General features: G+C 43.4%; 1 protein-coding gene and 2 long non-coding RNA genes across 4 annotated transcripts; 1 reads left to right on the top strand and 2 right to left on the bottom strand.

The window, feature by feature from the left end:
• Positions 1-5,120: 5,120 nt before the first annotated feature.
• LOC148342377 (uncharacterized) lies at positions 5,121-6,555 on the bottom strand. Of its 2 annotated transcripts, XR_015842070.1 has the most exons (4): positions 6,422-6,555; positions 5,787-5,947; positions 5,422-5,484; positions 5,121-5,192 (listed from the first exon to the last, which is right to left on the bottom strand). It is a non-coding gene; the product is annotated as an uncharacterized LOC148342377 (long non-coding RNA). The 2 variants fall into 2 exon arrangements; XR_015842069.1 differs by lacking the exon at positions 5,121-5,192 and having other exon boundaries at positions 5,480-5,601.
• Positions 6,556-6,963: 408 nt separating this feature from the next.
• On the top strand, positions 6,964-10,393 carry LOC148342376 (uncharacterized). Its single transcript, XR_015842071.1, has 2 exons — positions 6,964-8,716; positions 8,802-10,393. It is a non-coding gene; the product is annotated as an uncharacterized LOC148342376 (long non-coding RNA).
• A 10,762-nt stretch (positions 10,394-21,155) lies between these two features.
• On the bottom strand, positions 21,156-25,666 carry LOC148342375 (uncharacterized). The gene is made up of 2 exons (XM_088288540.1): positions 25,434-25,666; positions 21,156-22,655 (listed from the first exon to the last, which is right to left on the bottom strand). The coding sequence occupies exons 1-2, from the start codon at positions 25,558-25,560 to the stop codon at positions 21,430-21,432; spliced, it is 1,353 nt and encodes a 450-aa protein (XP_088144666.1). The 5' UTR covers positions 25,561-25,666; the 3' UTR covers positions 21,156-21,429.
• Positions 25,667-26,822: the final 1,156 nt, after the last annotated feature.

Genomic DNA, 26,822 nt, shown 5'->3' with positions numbered 1-26,822 from the left:
TCCAGCAGTTGAAGATGTTGCTCGTTCTCTTCTTTTATTCCACAAAGTTTCTCTTTGTACTTGGGTGTCGTTCTTGCACACATTTTCAAATGATAATTCCAAAAAATCTGCACTTGATCTCTGCTTGTCGATGAGTCGTTAGCGGCTAGCTAGCTAACAAGCTAAGCTAACTACACCGAAAAGCATCAACGCGCGAAGATGAGGTTATCGGGACACAAAGACTTAATGAATTATGTCGTAGTCCTTTAGAGCAGCACTGGAAATCCTGTGAGAAAATTACAGTCAGTTCCACACTAAATCAGAAGAATTTAGCGGTGTTTGTTTTTATTTCGGCGTGGACGGGTCGGTGCATGTGGTCGAAGTCCTTTTTTTTTTTTTTTAACTTTATTGAACACTTTGAATAGACAGTACTACAGTATCACAAGATCAGTTCAGGTATTGAACGAACATATACATTTTTCATCCTTAAATAGAATTCACAACAAAGGATAATGAATGTAGAAAAAAAATTATATTATAAAATAAAAATACACAGTAAAACAGGAACAATGTCTCTGGATATGTAATTAAGGCTTTGAAAGGAAAAAGGCACTCAAAAATGTCAATATCTTGTTGCTTTTCTTGTTGTTAATTAATTTAATCGAATTAAATATGGATTTCAACTCTATCAGGAAAGGCATAAATCTGGGAGAGGATCTTGAGAATTTCTGTTTGTGGATAAAAAAAAATTTGCATCAACAATGATTAAATTAATTAAGTATGCAAAATTGTTATCGTTTGGGTTACTATAATCGCAAACAATATCCTTCAGATTAAGAACACAGGGGGTTTCAGATGGTTTAAAGAAATGAAACGTTAAATCAGCCCAAAATTGCTTTGTGATCATACAGTCAAAGAATAAATGAGATATTGTTTCAGTTTCATTCCCACAGAAAGAGCAAATATTGCTAATATCAATAAATTTGGAAATTAAGGAATTAACCGGATATATATTATGTAAGATATTAAAATGTATCACCTTGGCTTTATTAGTAATACAGTGGTCGAAGTCCTTCGGAAGCTGCGCGCTTTCTAATGACGTCATGCTTTAAGCACGTATTTTTCAAATATATTTCTTTGCCTCTGTGTTTGTTTTTTAACACTGGCTGGTCTATTTTAATATATATTTTATATAATATTTTAATTCGGTTGATTAAAAAAAACTAAATTAACGCCACATTGGCGCGTCAGCTCTGACGTCACTTCCGCCTATGCCCCGAGAAGCCGCTGCTGGAACAGCAGTGGGACGTTCAAGTTTCTCCTACCGAACTTGCAACAATGCTGTGGTTCAATTGGGCTGCAAGATTGTATGAATATAATGTCTGCATATACTAGCAGTGCTTCTCAAATATTTCACGCCCGCCCCTACCAAGAAAAAAAAGATTCGCGCCACCCCACCACCATTTTTTTCTGTCTTTTTATATTGATGTTAGATTGTCAATAAAATATCCCTTAACTAAACTAAATTGACAAGAAATACAATTTTGAGAACGATTATCGCAAGCATCTCGAAACTCAGTACTCTGTTGTCCAAATATTGATGAGATGATAAATATTTACGAATATTTGTTTATGTTAAAAAAACTTTATTAACATTAACAAACCAAACACAGTTATTAATACGTACAAAATAGAGAAAAGACAAAAAGAAGAGCAAGGGCGATTTTAAACAAAAATTCTACATAAATTACAAAGCAACAGCTTTAGTATGTATACGCGACATTTTTATTTTTTTTTCATTTATGGTTACTATGTGGCAGTCGGATGAACACACACGTCTGACTGGAAACTCGCATTTATTTGAAGACTAGCAACAACAGAATAATGCACAATCATAAATTTGCACCAAAAAACATTTTCATGAACACGCCCCCAAGCACTATGCCTGCTGGGTGAGAGGCATAGTCCTAATGTCTGCCACACAGAGGACAGCAGGGCCGCCGCCACGCATCACTACTTCAAGTTTAAGAGCCGTACTCACCGTCTTGCGGTTGCGGGTGTCATGATCATCGGACTGGTCGGCAGCCATTTCTGAAAAATCAACCCCGAGCTGGACTGGACATATGATGGCGCGCGATAATCACTCAGCTACAGGGTTACATTTACCAGCCACGTGCCCAATGTCTGTCGTAAACTCAGAAATGGCCGCTAAGTGCTGTTGCTGGCGGGCCGACCAGAGTTCAGTGACCTTCGACATTGCCAATGTAAGTGGCTTATGAGCCACATAAGCCTTGAAACGGCATCCTTCAAGAAGGAAACGAAAGTGGCGCGTCACAAGGTACAATAACAACAACTTTCGGTCAAAAACGCTATACATATATATATATTTGTAAATTGATGTTAGATTGTCAATAAAATATCCCTTAACTAAGCTAAATTCATAAGAAATAATATGATTTTGAGAACTACTATTGTGAGGATCTCGAAACTCAGTACTCTGTTGTGCAAATATTGATGAGATGATAAATATTTACTCATACGTTTTTTTGTCAAAAAAAAAACATTATTCACATTAGCAAACCAAACACAGTTATTAATACGTACATAATATAGAAATGACAAAAAGAAGAGCGAGGGGGATTTTTAACAAAAATTCTTTGTAAATACCATAAAGCAACAGCTTTAGTATGTTGACGATATGTTTTTTTTATATAATTTTATGGTTACTTTACGTTTTTTTAATGGTTACTGGAATGTTCCGTCTTCTATCTTAAGAAGTCACGCAGGCAACGTGACGCTGCAAGCTTGTGTCTATTTATTGACTTGCATTCTCCTCTATGTGCGTACACACTTGTTCGTCTGGTAACCAAAACACACATCGGGCAATACTGCCAACTAGTGGCCAATGATATAACTGCTATCATTACATCTCCCTTTCAAACGTTAAACATTGCCTATGCCTTTTTTTATTATTATTATTGTTTATTATTATTATTATTATTATTATTTTGTTTTGTTATCAATTATTTTCACTTCTTATCAATATCCACACATTTTTATGACAACAAGCAGCTCTACAACAATTTTAGCAACAATCACACAACATTAAACATTTTCAATCAGCCTGTCCGGTTGTCGTCGAGCTCTTGTTGATCTTCGAAGAGGTTCAGTAATCCCAGAAATTGCTGGTGGTTGAGGTCTGTGCTCCTTCGATGTATCCACCTGCTTTGCAGCCTCAGCCGCATCAGAAGATTTCTTCCAGTCCTCGGGAACCTTCAGAAGACTCCTGTTCCTCCTCACTCTTTGTCCATGCTTTGTTTCCACAATGTAAGATCTCGGTCCGGCTTCGATAAGGCAAAAGATGTATGCAGATTGTGCTCGATTGGACTTCATTATCATCACATTTCTCTCTTATTGGTGATCTATTATTATACTTCCTGCTTCCGCGACATCCGATTTGATGACGTCATTTCCGGGTACGAACTACGCTGCTTCATAACGAAACTAAAGTTGCGTTGTACAAAAAACATTTAGAAAAATATTTAACGTTACACTTCACAGTAATTTGAATGCAATAACAGGATTTAAATGAACTACAAATTGAAAACAGAAAAGCAATACTTTTCTAGCCACTCAAAAGGTAAACAATTTGCACGCTAGTATTATGCAAAAACATTAACAGTAGGGACCCATATTGCTATTATTAAGGTTATTTCGTTAGAGCAGGGGTGTCAAACTCATTTTTGTGGACGGGCCACATCGTAGTTGTGGTTTCCCTCAGAGGACTGTGAACCCATATAAATTGAATGCAAAGCCAGGTTTTGAAATCAGAAGCTCGTAAGTAATTGTTCAACAATTTTTCCATTTATTTTAAAAGGGGAGGACTGCTAACAAATAAATGGCAATATCTCATACCTCAGTGTTGTTAAAAGTGAAGAAAATATGATAGAAACAGGAAGTTGATGCAGATGATTTGCCCTTTGCGGGCCACGTAAAATGAGGTTGCGGGCCAGATCTGGCCCCCGGGCCTTGAGTTTGACATGTGCGTTCGAGTGAATTGTATGTACCTTGTTGCTTTTCATGTGCAGAATGTCACCGTGAGGGACATCTCTTGACCGCAAGAAACGTTCCAAGTCACCCTCTAAGATTATTGCCGCATCTGACGTACTGTCGTCTCTCGAACAGCCGCGCATCAGAGGCTAGGCAAGCCAAACTGACCCGGAAGTACAAAAACACGTATTAAAAAAATAAATAAACGAACATTCACTCAAAAAAAACAACTTTGCGTTTGCGAGGGAACGCAATCTTTGCAAGGGAAAGCAAAGATTTGTTGTTGTTATTTTTTCTTCCATGTCCCCTAAGGGGCTCCGGAATTTCCGAACGCCGTCAGAGGAAAAGGAGAAATAAAAAAGGAAAATCTGGATATCAGTCTGAATCGTGGCCTTTTTGCTGGACTACACTCCTGCCATTCCAAAAACTTTGAGAGAAACTGAGACTACTTGCGTTTCTCTTTCTTGTTCTTTTTATAGTTCAACTTCTAGTTCTGTTTTTCACCTTTTCACACAGCGTAATGAAGGCCAGTTGAGCAAGTGGAACAAGTGATTTTATTGATGATTGTGGAAGGCAACGATTTCATAAGCACCGTTTCTTCTCACACCTTTTCCATTAACTACGATTAAAAAGACAACTGAAAAGCATAACGTTAACAAATGTTGTTCTAGGCAAAGGCAATTAATTTCATTTATAATGATTGATGTTAACACACAAAAAAACTCATCATCACTCAGAGACAATGGTTATTCTGGCACTGATCACATTGGCTTTGTGTCAATAAAAGATCTTTGCAAAATTCAATTTCATCATATTTTATATTGAAAATCACATTCACGTCTTACCACAAAGAGTCGGTTCCTTCAGTTTTTTTTGTCATTTTTTAAGCTTCAAGCATCGCTGCTTTTTTCACCAACACAATTGTGTCTCTCAGTACTATGTTTAGTGGAGAATTTTTTAGCACAAACGCTGCAACTGAATGGCTTGTCTCGACTGTGTGTTCTTGTATGGCTTGTTAAATGCGACTTTTGAGAGAAACTCTTGCCACAAACTGAGCATGAAAAAGGTTTTTCTCCACTATGTGTCCTATTGTGGCACTGAGTGAGTCCGAAGGTAATGACAGTTCTGGAACCCCTCTCCCATCAGAAAAGTGCAAGAAATACCTGAAAACACAAATAGCACAAGAAGTCTGTATCAGCATGCCAGACACAGAGGTTCAGGCACAGGAACCCGTCGAGGAGCATCAGCAGCAGATCCAGACTAACGCTTGACAGTGGGTGACAGAAATATGTGAGGAGATCAGGTCACTTGCCATGGCTGAGGGGGACAGGGATAACATCCACTTCCTCCCTGAGATTATTACCCACATCATAAGACAGGGAAGTTACTTACCACTCTGGTCAGGCGTAGTGGTCCCTCTCTTCCGAAGCACCACCATCACTGCAAGTTTGGCAGCTGTTGAAGCAGAGTTCAACAACATAAAAAAGGGCTTTTCAAGCATGAAAGGCTTCTCAATCGTGTTGACCGTTTCGTTGCTCATCATCATGCCTTCATTGAGGGAAACGTGGAATTCTGCTGCAAAACAAAAAAGCTGATGTAGGTCATGTCTTAAGACCTGACGATGCCTCTACTACTTCTCATACTGAGGAAAAAATATATTAAAAAATTTTGTTGACCTCTGTGATGAGTCTGATGTTGCTACAGTATTCATACTACTGAAGTTGAGAAATGGAGAGGCTGAGTGGATTGACACCGACCTAGGTATGAGTTGAACAGAAGTTGCCCTGCTGGAAATTCCCAGAAGTCTGATGCTGACAGTTTACTTTTAGAGCAGTCATATCATCTCGAAGAGGATTCTCTAGGACATTATGTGGCATATTGCAGGAGGGCTGCTTTTGACTGGGAGATGCACAATGACCTGGAAAGTAGAGTGAAAGCAGCATCAGAAAAGATAAAGAGCTTCACAAAGCAGTGATTGCTTAATTGTTGAAATGTAAATAGTTTGGGGTTTTGTTTGTTGCTGTTTTCTTTACACATAAAGCTATTGTTTCAACCCAAGGTTTCTCTGCAGGCTCTCATCAATTACACACGGACTGTTTTTATATTAATTCAGTTGTTCTCAAATGAGGGAATGCTACATCGAGGGGTGTCTTTAAGTTGTTTTTATTTCAAAAAGTTCAACGGATATGTTTCAGCCTCACGTCTGCTATAATTTAGGAAATAATCACATAGCTTTAATGATTACTGATGAAATAAATGAATGAGCAGTAGAACAACACTATTAAAAGAAATAAGACCGAATTTAAAGTAATTTACAGCAGTGAAAACAGGAAGGTTTTAAGATTACTGTATGCTAGCAAAAAAGCTACAACAGTGAGTGTGACATGTTTACCTGAAGTTCGTCCGGCAACAGTTGCTTTCCAGGATCATGAAGAATGTAAAATGCGCAAAAACATACAAAACATCGGTTCATTCCAGGAACTAGTTTATAACCTGGAATTAATAACAAATACGAGTGATTCAAGTGATTAACTGAACGCGGTAGCGCGATACCGAGCTCCTTGTTTGACAGCAAAACAAAACAAACTGACGCTGGCGCGTTCCTGTTTGTGACGTCACCGCGTGAATTAAAACGTGTAATATCTTTCGAACCGGAGCAGCACAAACGAAAATTTTAACAGCACAAACGTAGCACAAACGAACGGCACCATTCCCAAGTCAATCGGATGAAAATGGGGGGCTGGGTGACGTCACCACTCGAAATTAAAACGTGTAATATCTTTCGAACCGGAGCAGCACAAACGAAAATTTTAACAGCACAAACGGGCACAAACGTAGCACAAACGAACGGCACCATTCCCAAGTCAATCGGATGAAAATGGGGGGCTGGGTGACGTCACCACTCGAAATTAAAACGTGTAATATCTTTCGAACCGGAGCAGCACAAACGAAAATTTTAACAGCACAAACGGGCACAAACGTAGCACAAACGAACGGCACCATTCCCAAGTCAATCGGATGAAAATGGGGGGCTGGGTGACGTCACCACTCGAAATTAAAACGTGTAATATCTTTCGAACCGGAGCAGCACAAACGAAAATTTTAACAGCACAAACGGGCACAAACGTAGCACAAACGAATGGCACCATTCCCAAGTCAATCGGATGAAAATGGGGGGCTGGGTGACGTCACACTCGAAATAAAACAAAGTGTAATATCTTTCGAACCGAAGCAGCACAAACGAAAATTTTAACAGCACAAACGGGCACAAACGCAGCACAAACGAAACAAACTATTTCCACCTATTTTTGCAACAAATGGGGGGCCAACTTCACGCAGGTCTGCTTTTTCCCTGGTGTCAGTCACCTTTATCTGGTGCAGTCAGCTATTTCAGTCAGCAGCAAATTAAGCTCTCCCAAAGGCCTCAGGGCATTTCAACCTGACACCTCAAGTTTCAAAACTATGCTTACAGGTTAATAGAAGGTCACAAAAACATGGACCTCTTAAACAGGAAAACGTGAGTTCAGTGGTAACAGAGTTGTGTCTATGCTGGCAGTTTAGTAGGAAGCCACAAAAACAGATGCACGTCTTGAACCGTTTTTGACAGGAAACCGTTTAGCTCGCATTTAACAGAAGTGTTACCCAAACATGTCTTGTAAGCTGAAACCGTTCGAACAACAGGAAGAGTGTGGACGGGTGTGATGAAGTCAAAGTGTTGATGTTTTTCCATTCTTTATGAGTTTGCATATTCAAATTGCTTTGCTGTGCTTCAATAAAACACCGCACAGGAGTGGTAAAGCTTTTCTCTTTGGTGGACGGCTCCTTGCAAGCGACAAAGACAATCTTGGCTGGGTGATTCATTTATAACGGCTTGTCTCGTTTTTGACAAAAACTCTGACATATCTTGTTCAAGCAATTCCTTACGGAAGGAATTCTGCCTGACTCTAAAATATGTGCACACTGCGGCGAAAGCATTAATGGCGGTTAATCAATTTTAGTGGCTAAAACACAAAATATTCAGTTTTTTAAAAAAAACAAGTACGTATTGGTCTTATTTATGAACTTTGTACTGGCTTGGTCGGGTGAGAGTCAATGAACCTCGGGTGGCCCTGCACTGTTTTGTGCACGTGCGTAGTTTCACCACATCCAATCATTTAAAATACATTTAATGCATCCATCCAGGGTTGCACGGATCTCATCAGTGAACAAGCGCATGCTGCAAGGAATGCATCTGCATCTTTGGCTTACTATGGGCTTAAAAAGGGAGAACGTCACAACCCCCTTTTCTACCTACAAGTACAGGAATATTTAGTTCTGTCTCTTAATGCAAAAAGAAATACTTTTATTTTACTTGAAGGATTTCTATTCTATCCATGACATTATGTTGCGATGGCCCCCAGTGGTCTGCATCAATATGTTAAGGTCCCACAACAGGTGTTCCATCAGACGCACACAATAGCCTGTGTGTGCTAACTTCAGCTCGCTTCCAGAAACGTCTGTGACGATGTCAGGAATGAAATCGGGCATCGGCCGCAACGTGCTTCCTTTTTAAATGCTCGTTTATCACAGTTGTGCTGCTAGAAAATGGAGGTTTACATCGTAGGACGTAATTTTGTGAAATGCCCCCATGGTCCGGTCCAAGTTGGGTTCGCACGCATTGCTCCGTGTGCAGCGGGCTCAAGTCAAGGTAGCACTGTAGAAAATAGGACAAAGTCGCCGCATGAGCTTTGACTTGACCAAACAAAATGTGTGTTTGTCTTTGTGTCCTACAGAAGTCAGTGAATACTATCTCCGTTCTGTGAAAGAGGAGCCAGACTGGACTCACATCAAAAAGGAGGAGGAAGAGGAGGAGATCAACAAGTCACCACTGAACGTTTTCCCTATAAAGACTGAAGACGAAAAAAAGGATGAGAGTGAGGACAACAGAGGAGCGGAGCCGACAAGCAGCAGCTCAAGTCATCACGTGACAACAGAAGGTGACGAAGACCACTGGGGGCCATCACAAGCACATAATGAGGACACATTATCAGACGCTCATGACGATGATGATGATGATGATGATGATGATGATGATGGGCAAGCCAAAGGTGAAAGGGCATGTCACACTGACTCATTCACTTCAAAGCTGTCTTTAAAAGGGCACAGAAAAACACACAGTGGTGAAAAACCTTTTCCCTGCTCGGTTTGTGGCAAAAGCTTCTCTCGGAAGTCTAATTTAGTAAGGCACACAAGAACGCACAGTGAAGAAAAACATTTTTCCTGCTCAGTTTGTGGAAAATGCTTCTCTCAAAAGGCAAGGTTAATAGCACACACAAGAACACACAGTGGAGAAAAACCTTTTTCCTGCTCGATTTGTGGCAAAAGCTTCTCTCGGAAGTCAAATTTACAAATTCACACAAAAACACACAGTGGTGAAAAACCAATTTCTTGCTCAGTTTGTGGCAAAAGCTTCTCTCGAAAGTTTGATTTAACAATCCACACAAGAATGCACAGTGGAGAAAAACCTTTTTCCTGCTCGGTTTGTGGCAAAAGCTTCTCTCGAAAGTCTCATTTAGTAAGGCACACAAGAACGCACAGTGGTGAAAAACCTTTTTCCTGCTCGATTTGTGGCAAAAGCTTCTCTCGGAAGTCTAATTTAGTAAGGCACACAAGAACGCACCGTGAAGAAAAACATTTTTCCTGCTCAGTTTGTGGCAAAAGCTTCTCTCGAAAGTTTGATTTAACAATCCACACAAGAATGCACAGTGGAGAAAAACCTTTTTCTTGCTCAGTTTGTGGCAAGAATTTCTCTCAAAAGTCGCATTTAACAAACCACACAAGAACACACAGTGGTGAAAAACCTTTTTCCTGCTCAGTTTGTGGAAAGAGTTTCTATCGTAAGTCGCATTTACGACGCCACACAAGAACACACAGTGGAGACCAGCCATTCAGTTGCAGCGTTTGTGCTAAAAAATTATTTTCTAAAAACGGTGCTGAAAGACACGATTGTGCTGGTGAGAATTGCAGCGATCCTTGAAGCTGAAAAAAAGAAAACAAAAAACTGAAGGAACTGACTCTTTGTGGTAAGATGTAAATTTTGATTTTCTATAAAATATGATGAAATTGAATTTTGCAAAACTCTTTTATATACATTAAGCCAATGTGATCTGTGTCAGAAGAAGCAACGTGTCTGAGTGATGATGATTTGTTTTGGTGTTTACATCAAACATTTAAATGAAATTAATTGCCTTTGCCTGGAACATTTGTTAACATTATGCTTTTCAATTGTCTTTTTAAACGTACTTAATGGAAAAGGTTTGAGAAGAAACGGTGCTTTTGAAATCGGTGCCTTCCACAATCATCAATAAAATCACTTGTTCCACTTGCTCAACTGGCTTTCATTACGCTGTGAAAAGGTGAAAAACTGAACAAGAAGTTGAACTCGAAAAAGAACCAGAAAGAGAAACGCAAATAGTCTCAGTTTCTCTCAAAGGTTTTGGTATGTCAGGAGTTGGCAACTTGATGGCGACTGGAGTCAGCGCTGGTTTTCTCGTTGTGTTTGGCTGGCTCGTATATGAATGGTCCATTGAACAAAACTCAAACTCTTCAAATGTCCCCTCACATACATTTAATATTACGCTTTCTGAATAAATTTCTGACTTGCTAAATACACTTTCTAGGTTGAGCTCTATCAAGCGTTTGGGGTTTGTTGCTAAGCAGAATCTCACTTCGGAAAAAAAACTATAAATTTGTCAAATATACCAAATATATTTTTTCATGCTGTATTATATTTTTTATACATTGGATTATTTACATAGTGAAATAGGAAAATATTAAAATGTAAAATTGGAAACCACATACAGACTTAATTAAATTAATAACAAATGAAGAAACATTTTATGAATATTGAACTAATTGAGAAGAGTCCTGATCTTGAAATAAATATTAAATTATAAAAAATACAAAAAAATTAATTCAATTACCCGACCCCGGATGAGCGGCACAAAATGCCTGGAGGGATGGAATAATTTAAATTGCATCCAAATTCAAAAGAACAAATATGTTAAGAAATATTCAAGTGTGAAATAAAAAGGTTTAAATTGTTGATAATTTTACATATTAAAATAATTGAATAAATATTGTATTATTACATATACAAGCTTAAATATAAATTGAAATAAATGAAAAAAAAAGTCTTGTATTTTTAAATGGCCTAATTTAGATCTGGGAAGTAATTCTCTTTATGAAACTATGAAGGGACTGGAGCTCACAGAAGTGACCAGTCTTGGTTCTGAAGTTCCGATGTAACCAGATACTGCCCTGAGAGAAAATAGGCCTGAGCATTGTTTATGGTGGGGGCAATTCTCTCGCCAGGTCAGTGACCTTCCAGGGTATGGAAGTAATTTAAGGTGCCTTCAGTGAAGTCCTACTTGAATGAATCCACATCAAAATACCATCATTTATGACACCACGGCTGGACAAATAATATACAGAAACACACTTACGCACCACTAAGTGAGTGTTGGACGATATAGCTTCTCTTGAAAGGTCCGACTTGAAAATGTCTTTGCAAGTGTATCTGCAATTAAATTCACAGGACCTTTTCAAACTTGTCTTTATCTTCGGGTTCATCATAAACAAAGGTGTTGAATACAGTGAACCCCCGCTACTTCGCGGTTCACCTTTCGCGGGTTCAGTGCTTCGCGGGTCTAAAAATAATTCGGGGGCATTGTAGTTTCGCCGAGCGGCACGACGGGGCGCTGGAGCGGTTAGACGGCCGGCGTGCGCCGAAGAAGAGCGTGGGCGAAGAGGAGAGTGGACGAAGAAGAGCACCTTCCCCGGGCACGGGCGGTGTCAAGCGGCCCCTAAGTTTAACCGAATGGAAGCTCCGCAGGAGGAGGGCGGGCGTGTGTCACAGTTATGCCAAATAGGAGCACCTTCCGCCCGGGGCACGGGCGGGGCGCGAGGCTGTCAGTTATGAATGAATGAATAAATAAATGAAGAATGCCACCTTTCATTTCACTGTCATGATCCGTGCCTGTCATGCCGCGTGTGTTTTTGTTTTTTCAGCTGTGTGGGCGTTCCTCCAGCGATCGTCTCGCGCCATGCCGTCAGCTGCTGCGAGACGCGCTGATTACACTGACTATATTGTGATTATAAATATCTTTGTATCACCACCTTTTTTCCCGGGTCTGCGTTTGGAGAGTCCTGTTCAATCCTCCAGTTCTGCTGGAGGATCATAACCTTCACAGGGCACACCGGACGGCGTACCAGCAGTTAAAGTCGAAGTAATTAAATACAAAAAGAAGTAATTGAATAAATACAGAAATAATGGCTGGGGAATAAAAAAATAAGTTTTAATAATAATTTGGTTTTTTTGTTATAACATGAATTTCACTCTCTCTCTCTCTCTCTACCCATATACATATATATATATATATATATATATATATATATAAATATATATATATATATTTTTATTTTTTTCTTTTAAAGTATTTTTGAAGGTGCGCCGCTACTTCGCGGATTTTGAGTTTTCGCGGGTGGTCTCGGTCCCCATAAACCGCGATAACCGAGGGTTCACTGTATAACATATTTGATTCAAAATCACATTTACATCTTACCACAAAGAGTCAATTCCTTCAGTTTTTTGTTGTCTTTTTTTAAGCTTCAAGGATCGCTGCAATTCTCACCAGCACAATTGTGACTCTCAGCACCATTTTTAGAAAAGAATTTTTTAGCACAAACGCTGCAACTGAATGGCTTGTCTCCAGTGTGTGTTCTTGTGTGGCTCGTTAAAGTTGATTTTTGAGTGAAACTTTTCCTACAAACTGAGCAGGAAAAAGGTTTTTCTCCACTGTGCGTTCTTGTGTGGATTGTTATATCAAACCTTCGAGAGAAGCTTTTGCCACAAACTGAGCAAGAAAAAGGTTTTTCTCCACTGTGCGTTCTTGTGTGCCTTACTAAAGGAGACTTTCGAGAGAAGCATTTACCGCAAACTGAGCAGGAAAGAGTTTCTTCTCCACTGTGTGTTCTTGTGTGCCGTTTTAAAGACAACTTTGAAGTTGATGATTTCCCACACTGAGAATTGTCAGTGTGACATGCCCTTTCACCTTTGCCATGCCCATCATCATCATTAGTATCATCATCGTCATGAGCGTCTGACAATGTGTCCTCATTATGTGCTTGTGATGGTCCCCAGTGGTCTTCATCACCTTCTGTTGTCACGTGACTACTTGAACTGCTGCTTGTAGGCTCCGCCCCTCTGTTGTCCTCACTCTCATCCTTGTTTTCATCTTCAGTCTTTATAGGGACAAAGTTCAGTGGTGACTTGTTGATCTCCTCCTCCTCCTCCTCCTTTTTTATGTGAGTCAAGTCTGGCTCCTCTTTCACGGAACGGAGATTGTATTCACTGACGTCTGCAGGACACAATAAGACAAATTTGGTTTGGTCAAGTCAAAGCTCAGGCGGCGACTTTATCTTATATTGTTTCTACCGTGCTACCTTGACTTGTGCCTGCCGCATACGAAGCAATGCGTGCGACCCCTATTTAGAATTAGAATTAGAAATCCCTTTATTGTCATTGTACTCAAGTGTGCAACGAGATTAGAGGGCTCCCCTCTCCAGTGCAATACAACAATAATACAGACAAATATATAAATTGGATAAATAAGAGAGTGCAATGGAAAATAATACTGAATAGGGTATATAAAAAAACACATCACGATGCTGTTCTGCAAGGTAAGGGTGGTCTCGTGTGTGTGTGTGTGAGAGTTCAGAATAGAGATGGCTGTCTGAAAGTAACTGTTTCTCAGTCTATTGGTCCTCGATTTGATGCATCTGTAGCGCCTGCCAGAGGGCATCTGTCATGATCCGCGTCGGACATGACCGGGGTTTTGTTATTGTTTTCATGTTCATGCGGTTTTGTTATTGTTTTCTTCAACTCCCGGCCATGTGCACTTGTTATTGTTTTGATCTGCTGAGTAGGGGCGTTTCCCCTCAGCACCTCACCCTCACCAGCCACGCACCTGTTCCTCGTCAGCTCACACACCTGATGCCCATCCGTACTCCTGCTGCTTCATTTGGACTGTCACGACCGCTCCCTGATCTCGTTCACGCTCATGTTCTCGCTTCGCTCCCGCTCTTGTCCCTAGTTTTTGTCACTGTCTTCGTTCCTCGGTTTTTGTTCTGTTTAGTCACGTTTAGTTCGACTTTGTTATTTTGCACCCTGCCACGTTTGTTTGTCCTAGTACCTTGTTTGCCTTTCGGTTTTGTTTTGTAAATAAATTCCCTTTAAGTTACCCTTATCCCTGCTTCCTCGCATTTTGGGTCCACCCCCCTCCTCGCCGACCGGCGAACCTGACAGAATGTTCCGACCAACTACGGACCCTGCGGGAAGCTCTCGGCGACGTCATCGTCGTCGCCGATCGGACAACCGCCCTCATCAGCCTGCCGACCAGCCCCGTACCTCGTCCGCTGCAGCCTCCAGTGCCGGCTCCTCGTCCGCTGCAGCCTCCAGTGCCGGCTCCTCGTCCGCCTCAGCCTCCAGTACCGGCTCCTCGTCCGCCTCAGCCTCCAGTGCCGGCTCCTCGTCCGCTGCAGCCTCCAGTGCCGGCTCCTCGTCCGCCGCAGCCTCCAGTGCCGGCTCCTCGTCCGCTGCAGCCTCCAGTGCCGGCTCCTCGTCCGCTGCAGCCTCCAGTGCCGGCTCCTCGTCCGCTGCAGCCTCCAGTGCCGGCTCCTCGTCAGCTGCAGCCTCCAGTGCCGGCTCCTCGTCAGCTGCAGCCTCCAGTGCCGGCTCCTCGTCAGCTGCAGCCTCCAGTGCCGGCTCCTCGTCAGCTGCAGCCTCCAGTGCCGGCTCCTCGTCAGCTGCAGCCTCCAGTGCCGGCTCCTCGTCAACTGCAGCCTCCAGTGCCGGCTCCTCGTCAGCTGCAGCCTCCAGTGCCGGCTCCCCGTTCGCGGCAGCCTCCTGTGCCGGCTCCTCGTCAGCGGCAGCCCCCGTGCCGGTTCCTCGTCCGCTGCAGCCTCCAGAGTCCCACTCTGGCTCCTCCCCAGCTGCTGAGCCCCGTTCAGGCTCCCCGCCAGCTGCTGAGCCCCGTTCAGGCTCCCCGCCAGCTGCTGAACCCCGTCTCGGCTCCTCGTCAGCTGCTGAACCCCGTCTCGGCTCCTCGTCAGCTGCTGAGCCCCGTCTCGGCTCCTCGTCAGCTGCTGAGTCCCGTCTCGGCTCCTCGTCAGCTGCTGAGCCCCGTTCCGGCGCCCTGCCGATGGCCCAAGTCCATGTGGCGGCGGAGCACGTTCCGCGTCCGCCCCAAGTTTATGTTCCGGCGGTGCACGTCGTGCGTTCGCCCCAAGTCCATGTTCCGGCGGTGCACGTCGTGCGTTCGCCCCAAGTCCATGTTCCGGTGGTGCACGTCGTGCGTTCGCCCCAAGTCCATGTTCCGGTGGTGCACGTCGTGCGTTCGCTCCAAGTCCATGTTGCGGCGGAGCACGTTCCGCGTCCACCCCAAGTCCATGTCCCGGCGGAGCACGTTGTGCGTCCGTCACCAGTCCATGTCCCGGCGGAGCACGTTGTGCGTCCGTCCCAGGTTCACGTTCAGGCGGAGCACGTTGTGCGTCCGTCCCAGGTTCACGTTCAGGCGGAGCACGTTGTGCGTCCGTCCCAGGTTCACGTTCAGGCGGAGCACGTTGTGCGTCCGTCCCAGGTTCACGTTCAGGCGGAGCACGTTGTGCGTCCGTCCCAGGTTCGCGTTCAGGCGGAGCACGTTGTGCGTCCGTCCCAGGTTCGCGTTCAGGCGGAGCACGTTGTGCGTCCGTCCCAGGTTCGCGTTCAGGCGGAGCACGTTGTGCGTCCGTCCCAGGTTCGCGTTCAGGCGGAGCACGTTGTGCGTCCGTCCCCGGTTCGCGTTCAGGCGGAGCACGTTGTGCGTCCGTCCCCGCTTCGCGTTCAGGCGGAGCACGTTGTGCGTCCGTCCCCGGTTCGCGTTCAGGCGGAGCACGTTGTGCGTCCGTCCCCGGTTCGCGTTCAGGCGGAGCACGTTGTGCGTCCGTCCCCGGTTCGCGTTCAGGCGGAGCACGTTGTGCGTCCGCCCCCGCTTCGCGTTCAGGCGGAGCACGTTGTGCGTCCGCCCCCGGTTCGCGTTCAGGCGGAGCACGTTGTGCGTCCGCCCCCGGTTCGCGTTCAGGCGGAGCACGTTGTGCGTCCGCCCCAAGCTCGCGTTCAGGCGGAGCACATTGTGCGTCCGCCCCAAGCTCACGTTCCGGCGGAGCCTGTCCCGCGTCCGCTTCCGGTCAAGGATCCGACGGCGCCTGTCCTGCGCCCGTCGCAAGGGCCTGCCCCGGCAACACTCGACGACCCACGGTCGCTCCTGGCTCCGGCCTCGGTGGTGGACGACGACACGCCGCCGCCTCTCGACTCTGCCTCGGCGGCCTTCGACGATGCGCCGCCGCTTCTCGTCACGGCCTCGGCGGCGTCCGACGGTCCACCGCCGCTCCACGTTTCTGTCTCGGCGGGGCTCGAGGACCAGCCGCCGCTCCACCTTCCTGCCTCGGCGGGGGTCGACGACCAGGCGCCGCTCCACGTTCCTGCCTCGGCGGGGGTCGACGACCCGCCGCCGCGCCACGTTCCTGTCTCGGCGGGGCTCGACGACCAGCCGCCGCTCCACGTTCCTGTCTCGGGTGCGCCCGGACGTCCACCTGAATGGCCACGGGTGGACTTATTGATCGGGCCTCCCGGACGTCCGCCCGAATGGCCCCGTCGGGACTCGCTGGTCTGGCCCCCTGGACATCCGCCAGACCAGTCTCGTTCGCGGACCTTGGTCCCACCTTCCGACCTCTTCCGCCCACCCTCGTTCTTGGACAATTTTGGGGTTCCTTTTTTGTGTTTTTTTTTTTCTCCGTGTTTGTTTTTTTTGGGACGTCTGGAATCCGTCCCTTGAGGGGGGGGGTACTGTCATGATCCGCGTCGGACATGACCGGGGTTTTGTTATTGTTTTCATGTTCATGCGGTTTTGTTATTGTTTTCTTCACCTCCCGGCCATGTGCACTTGTTATTGTTTTGATCTGCTGAGTAGGGGCGTTTCCCCTCAGCACCTCACCCTCACCAGCCACGCACCTGTTCCTCGTCAGCTCACACACGTGATGCCCATCCGTACTCCTGCTGCTTCATTTGGACTGTCACGACCGCTCCCTGATCTCGTTCACGCTCATGTTCTCGCTTCGCTCCCGCTCTTGTCCCTAGTTTTTGTCACTGTCTTCGTTCCTCGGTTTTTGTTCTGTTTAGTCACGTTTAGTTCGACTTTGTTATTTTGCACCCTGCCACGTTTGTTTGTCCTAGTACCTTGTTTGCCTTTCGGTTTTGTTTTGTAAATAAATTCCCTTTAAGTTACCCTTATCCCTGCTTCCTCGCATTTTGGGTCCACCCCCCTCCTCGCCGACCGGCGAACCTGACAGCATCAGGTCGAACAGGTGTGAGTTTGGGTGGGTATTGTCTTTGACGATGTTGAGAGCCCTTCTGAGGCACCGGGCGGTGTAGATGTCCGACAGTGAGGGGAGAAGGCAGCCAATAATCCTTTGCGCTGTTTTGACTGTCCTCTGGAGCCTCACTCTGTCCGCCTCAGTGCAGCCGCTGTACCAGGTGGAGACACAGTAGGTCAGCAGTCTTTCGATGGACAAGTGGTCGAAGGTCAGCAACAGCTTCTTGTCCAGGTTGAATTTCCTGAGGACCCTCAGGAAGTGCAGACGCTGGTGGACCTTCTTTACCACTGCTGTGGTGTTGTGTGTCCAGGAGAGGTCATCGGAGCTCTGTACTCCCAGGAACTTGAACATGTGGACCCTCTCCACACATTCGCCTCTGATGTAGAGGACGTGTGGCACAGTCTAATTCCTCCTAAAGTCGAAGACAATCTCCTTTGTTTTTGAAATGTTAAGTTGCAGTCTGTTGTCCTCACACCAAGCCGTTAGTCTCTGGACCTCCTCCCCGTAGGCTGCCTCGTCACCTTTCGAGATCAGACCGACCACTGTCATGTCGTCGGCAAATTTGACGATGGTATTATTACCGTGGGCCGGGCTGCATTCATAGGTGTAGAGGGCGTATTGGAGAGGACTCAGCACGCATCCTTGAGGGGAACCGGTGCTCAGCGTTCGGGTGGAGGCCATGTAGGGGCCGAGCAACACAGTCTGGGGTCTATTGGTCAGAAAGTCCTTAATCCAGATGCGTGTGAGGGCAGGGAGGCCGAGAGTGTCCAGTTTGGCGACGAGGATGTCTGGTATGATCCTGATGAATGCCGAGCTGTAGTCCACAAAGAGCATCCTGGCATAGCTCTGCTGTTGTTCCAGGTGGCCCAGCACACATGCAGAGCAGTGTCGATGGCGTCCTCAGTGGATCTGTTAGCCCGGTATGCAAACTGGTAGGGGTCCAGAGTGGGAGGAAGGCAGTCCCTGATGTGCTGGAGAACCAGCCTCTCGAAGCACTTCATGACGACTGGCGTGAGAGCAACAGGGCGGTCGTCATTCTGGTGGATTGTGGGTGACTTTTTGGGGCCAGGAATAATGGTGGAAGTTTTCAAGCAGGAGGGGATGACTGCATGAGCCAGGGAGCGGTTGAAGATCCTGCAAAAAACATGTGATAGTTGGCGGGCACATGCTCTGAGGAATTTGCCTGGTATTCCGTCGGGTCCAGTAGCTTTCCTGGGGTTAATAGCCAGGAGCGCACGCCTCACATCGTGTTCCTCTATGGTGAGTGAGGGGGAGTTGAGGCATGGAGTGCGGGAGTGTGACGGTTGGAGTGAGTCAAAGCGAGCAAAGAAGGGGTATAGCTCCTCCGCCAGCAACGTACTCAGGTCTACAGACGTTATGCTACTGGCTCGGCAGTTGGTGATGCTCCGTAGACCCTGCCACACCTCCTGTGGTCTGTTGCTGGCAAGGTGGGACTCCAGCCTCCCTTGTAGTCTGTTTTGGCTCGCTTAATGCCTTTTTTCAGGTCAGCACAGGCCACACTGTACATGTCTCTGTCACCTGACCTGAAGGCAGTGTCACGGGCCGTGAGGAGTGATCGAACCTGGCTGGACATCCAGGGTTTCGTGTTCGGGAAAGTCCGAAGGGTCCTGTTTAGAAGCTTCTCTGACAGTTCCGAAATATGAACTTGACAAACGTCTTCAACTTAACTTTTATTGCCGATTTTGTTAAAACATCTGCCACCATGTTGTCGGTTGGACAGTATTTCACACAGATTATCCTGTACCGCAGGCGTGGGCAAACTACGGCCCGGGGGCCACATGCGGCGTTTTGATCAGGCTCGCTGAACTTGAAAAAAAATTAAATGAATAAACCTTGTTCATGTTTTATTTTCAAAATACTGTGTTTTTTCAAAGACATATATATTGTTGTAATGCTTTTTTTCACTTTCATTTAAAATTAAATGTATTTTTTTTTCTCAGATGAGGTGAGGGTACCAAAACACTTTATCCATCTGCTCCTGGTCCGGCCCGTCTGTCAAATTTTTAGAACCCATTGTGGCCCGCCAATCAAAATGTTTTCCCATCCCTGCTGTAAAGGATCACAGGAGCCTATCCCAGCTGTCTATGGGCGAAGGGCGCACAACTCCCTGAACTGGTCGCCAGCCAGGAACAAGGGAGACATAGACACTGTCACTGAGTGAGAACCGAACCCACGATACCCGCACACAAATCAGGCGAATGTACCACTACACCATCAGTGACAATCCCAAATCTATTTTCCCATTATTAACAGCTGACGTGATAAAGTGATACTTTGTCAAGTTTGCACCTATGCCTTTTTACAGGCTTTTTCGACAGTGCTATGGTGCCTTGATTGTCCGAAAAAACAATAGGTTGCTCTTTATTTTTTGCATGTGATGTTTTCTTTCTCCCAAGGGGACATTTCACATGGATTGAGCTGTTAAGTAACTAAAAAAGTAAAAGAAAAAAAATTATGAAGATTCTTTGAGAATATGCAAGAAAGAAATCTTTCAGATCAAAATTTCACGTTGTGGTTTGACAAATGTTGATAAATTATATTTTCGATGAGGTTTTTGTTTGTTGTTTATTCATTTAATTGTATACTCACTTCAATATTAAAGTATTTTTTCTTTCACAGTTTATTTTACCTCTTTCAGTATTTAATTCGATTTTCATGTAATTATTTAAGCTTGCTTATGTATTACTACAATATGTATCCAAATGTTTTTATATATTTATATATTTAAAGATAAAGATGTCCTTTATTAGTCGCACAATGGGGAAATTTGAGGTGTTACAGCAGCAAAGATATAGATCACACAGAGTCGGCGGTGTAATGTAGCCATTAATGTATTACATTAGCAGCAGACATTCATAAAACGCATGCAAATATACACAGTATAAACGTATAGAAGTGTAAGGAAACACTCCTAATGCCTGTCCATTATACAGAGGGGGAAACATTGTAATGATAAAAAATACTGAATGATTGAAAATACTGCAATGATAACAATATTGCAATGATATATTTAATATTTTTAAATACTTTTGATTTCAATCTTGAATATTTGTCTTCATATTTGTTCATTTAAATATGTGTGGAATTATTTTATTTATTTTTTTAATTAATAATTAAAATTTGATTATTTTTTTATCTTTCAAAATTTGGAGCCTTTAATCTGTCCAATTTTTAGTTAATAATTCTATATTTATTTTTAATTTAATTAACTCTGTGAATGGTTGTGGATTTTAAATTGAAATTTTTCACTATTTTATTATTTAAATGTTAGAGTGTTATTTATCTCAGTGTTTATTTAATTACTTAAATATTTCATTATTCATTTCAGTATTCATGAAACTATGGTAATTCACTTTTCCAATTCAGACAGCAGCAGCAACAAACTGCGTGATGCAGATCATCTCCTCCGTGGTGACAAATAAACGCTGACTCCAGTCGCCATCAAGTTGCCAACTCCTGACATACCAAAACCTTTGAGAGAAACTGAGACGATTTGCGTTTCTCTTTCCTCTTCTTTTTAGAGTTCAACTTCTAGTTCAGTTTTTCACCTTTTCACGGTGTAATGAAGGCCAGTTGAGCAAGTGGAACAAGTGATTTTATTTATGATTGTGGAAGGCAGCGATATCATCAGCACCGTTTCTTCTGACACCTTTTCCATTAAGTACGATTAAAAAGACAACTGAAAAGCATAATATTAACAAATGTTATTCCTGGCAAAGGCAATTATTTTTATTTACATGTTTGATGTAAACACACAAAAAATATCATCATCACTCAGACACATTGCTTCTTCTGGCACGGAACACATTGGCTAAATGTCAATAAAAAAGCTTTGCAAAATTCAATATATCATATTTTATTCAAAATCACATTTACATCTTACCACAAAGAGTCAGTTCCTTCAGTTTTTTGTTTTCTTTTTTTTACGCTTCAAGGATCGCTGCTTTTCTCACCAGCACAATTGTGTCTCGCAGCACTACGTTTAGTGAAGAATTTTTTAGCGCAAACGCTGCAACTGAATGGCTTTTCTCCACTGTGTGTTCTTGTGTGGTGTTGTAATTGGGAGTTATGATAGAAACTCTTTCCACAAACTAAGCAGGAAAAAGGTTTTTCACCACTGTGTGTTCTTGTGTGAATTATTAAATGAGACCTTTGAGAGAAACTCTTGCCACAAACTGAGCAGGAAAAATATTTTTCACCACTGTGTGTTCTTGTGTGGATTTGTAAATTTGACTTTGTTGAGAAGTATCTTCCACAAACTGAGCAGGAAAAGGGTTTTTCTCCAGCGTGTGTTCTTCTGTGTTTTGTTAAATTTGACTTTTGAGAGAAACTCTTGCCACAAACTGAGCAGGAAAAAGGTTTTTCTCCACTGTGTGTTCTTGCATGACTTGTTAAATGTGATTTTCGAGAAAAACGCTTGCCACAAACCGAGCAAGAAAATGTTTTTTCACCACTGTGTGTTCTTGTGTGTTCTGTTAAACCTGCCTTTTGAGAGAAACTCTTGCCACAAACTGAGCAGGAAAAAGGTTTTTCTCCACTGTGTGTTCTTGTGTGTTCTGTTAAACTCTTCTTTTGAGAGAAGCATTTTCCACAAATTGAGCAGGAAAAAGGTTTTTCTCCACTGTGTATTATTGTGTGATATGTTAAACCTGCCTTTTGAGAGAAGCATTTTCCACAAATTGAGCAGGAAAAAGGCTTTTCTCCACTGTGTGTTCTTGCATGACTTGTTAAATGTGATTTTCGAGAAAAACGCTTGCCACAAACCGAGCAAGAAAATGTTTTTTCTCCACTGTGTGTTCTTGTGTGCGGTTTTAAAGACAACTGTGAAGTTAATGAGTCAGTGTGACATGCCCTTTCCTCTTTGGCTTGCCCATCATTGTCATCATAATCATCATCAAGAGAGCGTGATAATGTGTCCTCATTATGTGCTTCCGATGGCCCCCGGTGGTCTTCATCACCTTCTGTTGTCACGTGATGACTTGAACTGCTGCTTGGAGGCTCCGCCCCTCTGTTGTCCTCACTCTCATCCTTGTTTTCATCTTCAGTCTTTATAGGGACAACGTTCAGTGGTGACTTGTTGATCTCCTCCTCCTCCTTTTTGATGTGAGTCAAGTCTGGCTCCTCTTTCACAGAACGGAGATAGTATTCACTGACGTCTGCATGACACAAAAAGACAAATTTGGTTTGGTCAAGTCAAACCTCAGGCGGCGACTTTCAGTGCTACCTTGACTTGTGCCTGCCGCACACGGAGGAATGCGTGCGACCCCGATTTGGACCGGACCATGGGGGCATTTCACAAAATTACGTCCTACGATGTTAACCTCCATTTTCTAGCAGCACAGCTGTGATAAACGAGCATTTAAAAAGGAAGCACATTGCGGCTGATGCCCGATTTCATTCCTGAATTAGTCACAGACGTTTCTGGAAGCGAGCTGAAGTTAGCACACACAGGCTATTGTGTGCGTCTGATGGAACACTTGTTGTGGGACCCTCACATATTAATGGGGGCCACTGGGGGCCATCGCAACATAATGTCATTGATAGAATAGGAATCCTTCAAGTGAAATATGTTTACAAGTATTTTTTTTTTGTATTTAGAGATAGAACTAATGTTCCTGGGCTTGTTGGTAAAGAAGGGGGTTGTGACGTTCTCCCTTTTTAAGCCCATAGTAGGCCAGAGATGCAGATGCATTCCTTGCAGCATGCGCTTGTTCACCGATGAGATCCGTGCAACCCTGGATGGATGCATCCAATGTATTTTAAATGTTTGGATGAGGTGAAACTATGCACATGTGCACAAAACTTCACTTACACCCGACCAAGCCAGTACAAAGTTCATAAATAAGACCAATACGTACTTGATAATCCTTTGTGTTTTATCCACTAAAATTGATCAACCGCCATTGATGTTTTTGCCGCAGTGCGGTTTTAGAGTCAGGTTGAATCATTCCAGAAGGAATTGCTTGAACAAGATTTGTCAAAGAAGTTTTTGTCAAAAACGAGACACGCCTGCACAAATAAATCACCCAGCCAAGATTGTCTTTGTCACTTGCGAGGAGCAGTCCGCCAAAGAGAAAAGCTTTCCCGCTCCTTTGCGGCGTTTTATTGAAGCACAGCAAAGCAATTTGAATATGCCAAACCATAAAGAATGGAAAAACATGAACACTTTGACTTCATCACACCCGTCCACACTCTTCCTGTTGTTCGAACGGTTTCAGCTTACAAGACATGTTTGGGTCACACTTCTGTTCAATGCGAGCTAAACGGTTTCCTGTCAAATACGGTTCAAGACGTGCATCTGTTTTTGTGGCTTCCTGCTAAACTGCCAGCATAGACACAACTCTGTTACCACTGAACTCACGTTTTCCTGTTTAAGAGGTCCATGTTTTTGTGACCTTCTATTAACCTGTGTGGTTGATGTGTGGGTCTGGCTCAGCTTCCCTCCGGACAGGTCGCCGAGCATGGCAGAATTGGTGATGGAAAAAGATTCTCTGACACAGTCATTTTGGTTAGAAAGAGATTTTATTCTCGTCACATGCTGATGTCAAAAGAAGTCTCCCCAAAAAGAAAAAAGGGAAAGGTGTCCCCTCTCTCCGGCCTTCCCTTCTTATCGGGAATGGCCACACCGGACATGAATATTGAAGGTTTGTATTACGATTGCTGGCATTATTTTAAACACTTACGGGACAGAAGGTCAATTATTTAATTTAGCAGGTTCATATTTACTGAATACTTTCAACATTGATTAAACAAAAAGCATTTCTCAAATGAATGTAGAAGTGCAGTGCATCGATAAGATTGACTGGGATTGTAGTCATGGTGTTTACTGATGCATTCGTATGCTAAATTTATATGATTTAGTTTAAATGTAAGACCTCAAAATTGCACACATAGTATTTTCATGACCCACACTCTCATTCAGAAGAAACAGATTCAGTCGGCTCAGGTCAAACTGATGACAAACCAGATCGCACTTCATGGACAAATACGACTAAACACATTTTGCACATAGGCCATCGAAGATTCAAACATATCAAGTTGGGCCGGGGAGGACGACACAGGGACGCGATCAGGAACACCAAAAATACATAATTTGATCTGTGAAAATTTACACCACACAATCTGTACACTGACGAGATTACAGGGGAATGTGAGCAGGAGAGACGGAGAGACTGCCTGAGAAGGTCAGCCTTGGACCTGGAACGTGGACGGGCCGGGGGAAGGAGCAAGGACGACCGATTCAACCTACATGACCCTTGACATAAAAAACCTCCTATAAAATGTGAGGCTGGGCTGAGATCAGCGCGCCATTTTTCGATTGTGCTCGTCCGAGTACAGTTTCTCGTCAGATTAAGAAAAAGCCGCCCAGATATCCGTATTTGTACTATTTCCTGAACTCCAGAAATCGAAGAAACTAAAATATCGCAACCCTAATCAGTTGTTGTTGAGTCTTTATTTGACCCTATTCTTCTTGAGTACAAAAAACGAACACGCATTGGAGTAAGTTTGGCTTTGAAGATTCATTTACTATATGTTTCTCATTTTCTCGGTGGCTCAACTCCAACAGTGGATATAAAAATACACTACATCTGTCAGCATAGTTTTGAAACATGATGACATGACAAACTTAATTTCTTTCACACCATTTAAAAACCGGAATATGTAAAATGTTAAATAATCAGTTCAAATTTTATACTAGGGAAAAAACACGGAGTTTACCCCCACTATTGTTTTTTCTTTGGCATTTATTTTCTGCACTGATTTCATTTGGCATAAACAAATGTTCAGCAGACCTGCAAGTAAACGGCAATATTTAAAAATAAAACGGCAATAACCTTGAACGATTTCCCCAAACAACTTAATGTTGTGATGCATATTTTTAACGATAGAAAGTCGTTCTTTACAAAGCAAATGAGGGTAAGACGTGTACAAACCTGCTTTGTGTAGTAGCACAACACGAGGCTGGTTGCAAACTTCGTCCAGCAGTTGAAGATGTTGCTCGTTCTCTTCTTTTATTCCACAAAGTTCCTCTTTGTACCTGGGTGTCATTCTAGCACACATTTTCAAACGCCAATCTCAACAAATCCGCACTTGGTCTTTGCTTGGCGATAACTCGTGTGCTTCTCTTTGTTCGACCAGATGAAAGAAAGATGGCATCGTTTTTCAAAGTCGCACTGAAAGCATTTCCTGTTCGTCACGAAAGCGGAAGAACAGGACACACCACGCTGTGATATGATTGGCTGCTGGCTGTGTGGAGCACTGTCACCAACTCACCGACAGATGTCGCCATTTGCGATGCAAATCATCCTTATCTTCTTTTAAACATAGAGAAAAACCTAAGATGCACATGACCAAACATTTTAGTTCCCAAATATGAACTTGAGAGATGTATTGAATTTTATTTTTGTTGCTGGTTTTGTTTTCACATCTGACACCATGTTGTTGGTTGGACAGTATTCCAAATGTATTTCTCTATTATTAACAGTTGACATGATAAAATGAAACTTTATGTCAACATATTTGCCTTTTTACAGGGTTTTTCGCCAGCGACGTGGTTGCGAATTTTAAATTAAAATACGTCACTGTTTTATTCTCTAAAGGTTAGAGTCTTAAAAAATGATTTCAGTGTTTATAACTTAACTAACTTAAATATTTCATTATTCATTAAACTACGGTGATTTTTTATTTCAAGATTCATTGAACTGTTTTAGTAATAATTTAGTATTCAATGTTTAATCGTTACTGTAGTTACTTTTTAAATATTTGTGTCACTATTTTGTTCAATTCTTATGTGATGGAAAATTATTTAGAAAGTCAGGTTTTTGTTATTTATTGTGGCCACCTGCTTTTGAAGAATGTGCCTTTCGCATCTTGTACAAGAGGATCCTTTGTGAAGCCAAAACAACACGACCTTGACTGATAAGTAGGCTCAATGCAGAAAAAGTATCTTTTTGTTTTAAGATTACACAGTTCCTGTCAAATAAATCTTCATCTTCCTGTGTGCGTCAGTATCTTCCCACGCACTTCTCCCACTGAGATCACTCTGCAGACTGACTCAAAAGACTATTTATTTTCCAGACTATCTCATTGATCTTCCCTTACTGCTGAAAATTCCACAACAATCTGGGGTCAGACGTGGGATAGCTGAAGATCCGCCGGTGAAATTCAGGGACGCTGGCGGGTGGCCTACAGGGTCTGTGATGACAAATAATCGCTGACTCCAGTCGCCATTAGATTGCAAACTCTTGACATTCCAAAACCTTTGCGAGAAACTGAGACAATTTGCGTTTCTCTTTCTTGTTCTATTTAAAGTTCAACTTCTA

Source organism: Idiotropiscis lumnitzeri, chromosome 2 (genome assembly GCF_059441095.1).
Source record: "Idiotropiscis lumnitzeri isolate Australia: NSW breed Sydney's pygmy pipehorse chromosome 2, RoL_Ilum_1.0, whole genome shotgun sequence".
Lineage (NCBI taxonomy): Eukaryota > Metazoa > Chordata > Actinopteri > Syngnathiformes > Syngnathidae > Idiotropiscis > Idiotropiscis lumnitzeri.
Note: the sequence above shows the minus strand (reverse complement) of the source record. Positions and strands in the feature narration are given on the sequence as shown.

Bases quoted from the DNA above. Each gene is read 5' to 3' on its own strand.
- LOC148342375 (XM_088288540.1), bottom strand. From the start codon at position 25,560: ATGTGTGCTAGAATGACACCCAGGTACAAAGAGGAACTTTGTGGAATA. The intron at 22,656-25,433 runs GTTTGTACACGT...TGTGTCATGCAG, and splicing joins TGTGCTACTACACAAAGCAG to ACGTCAGTGAATACTATCTC.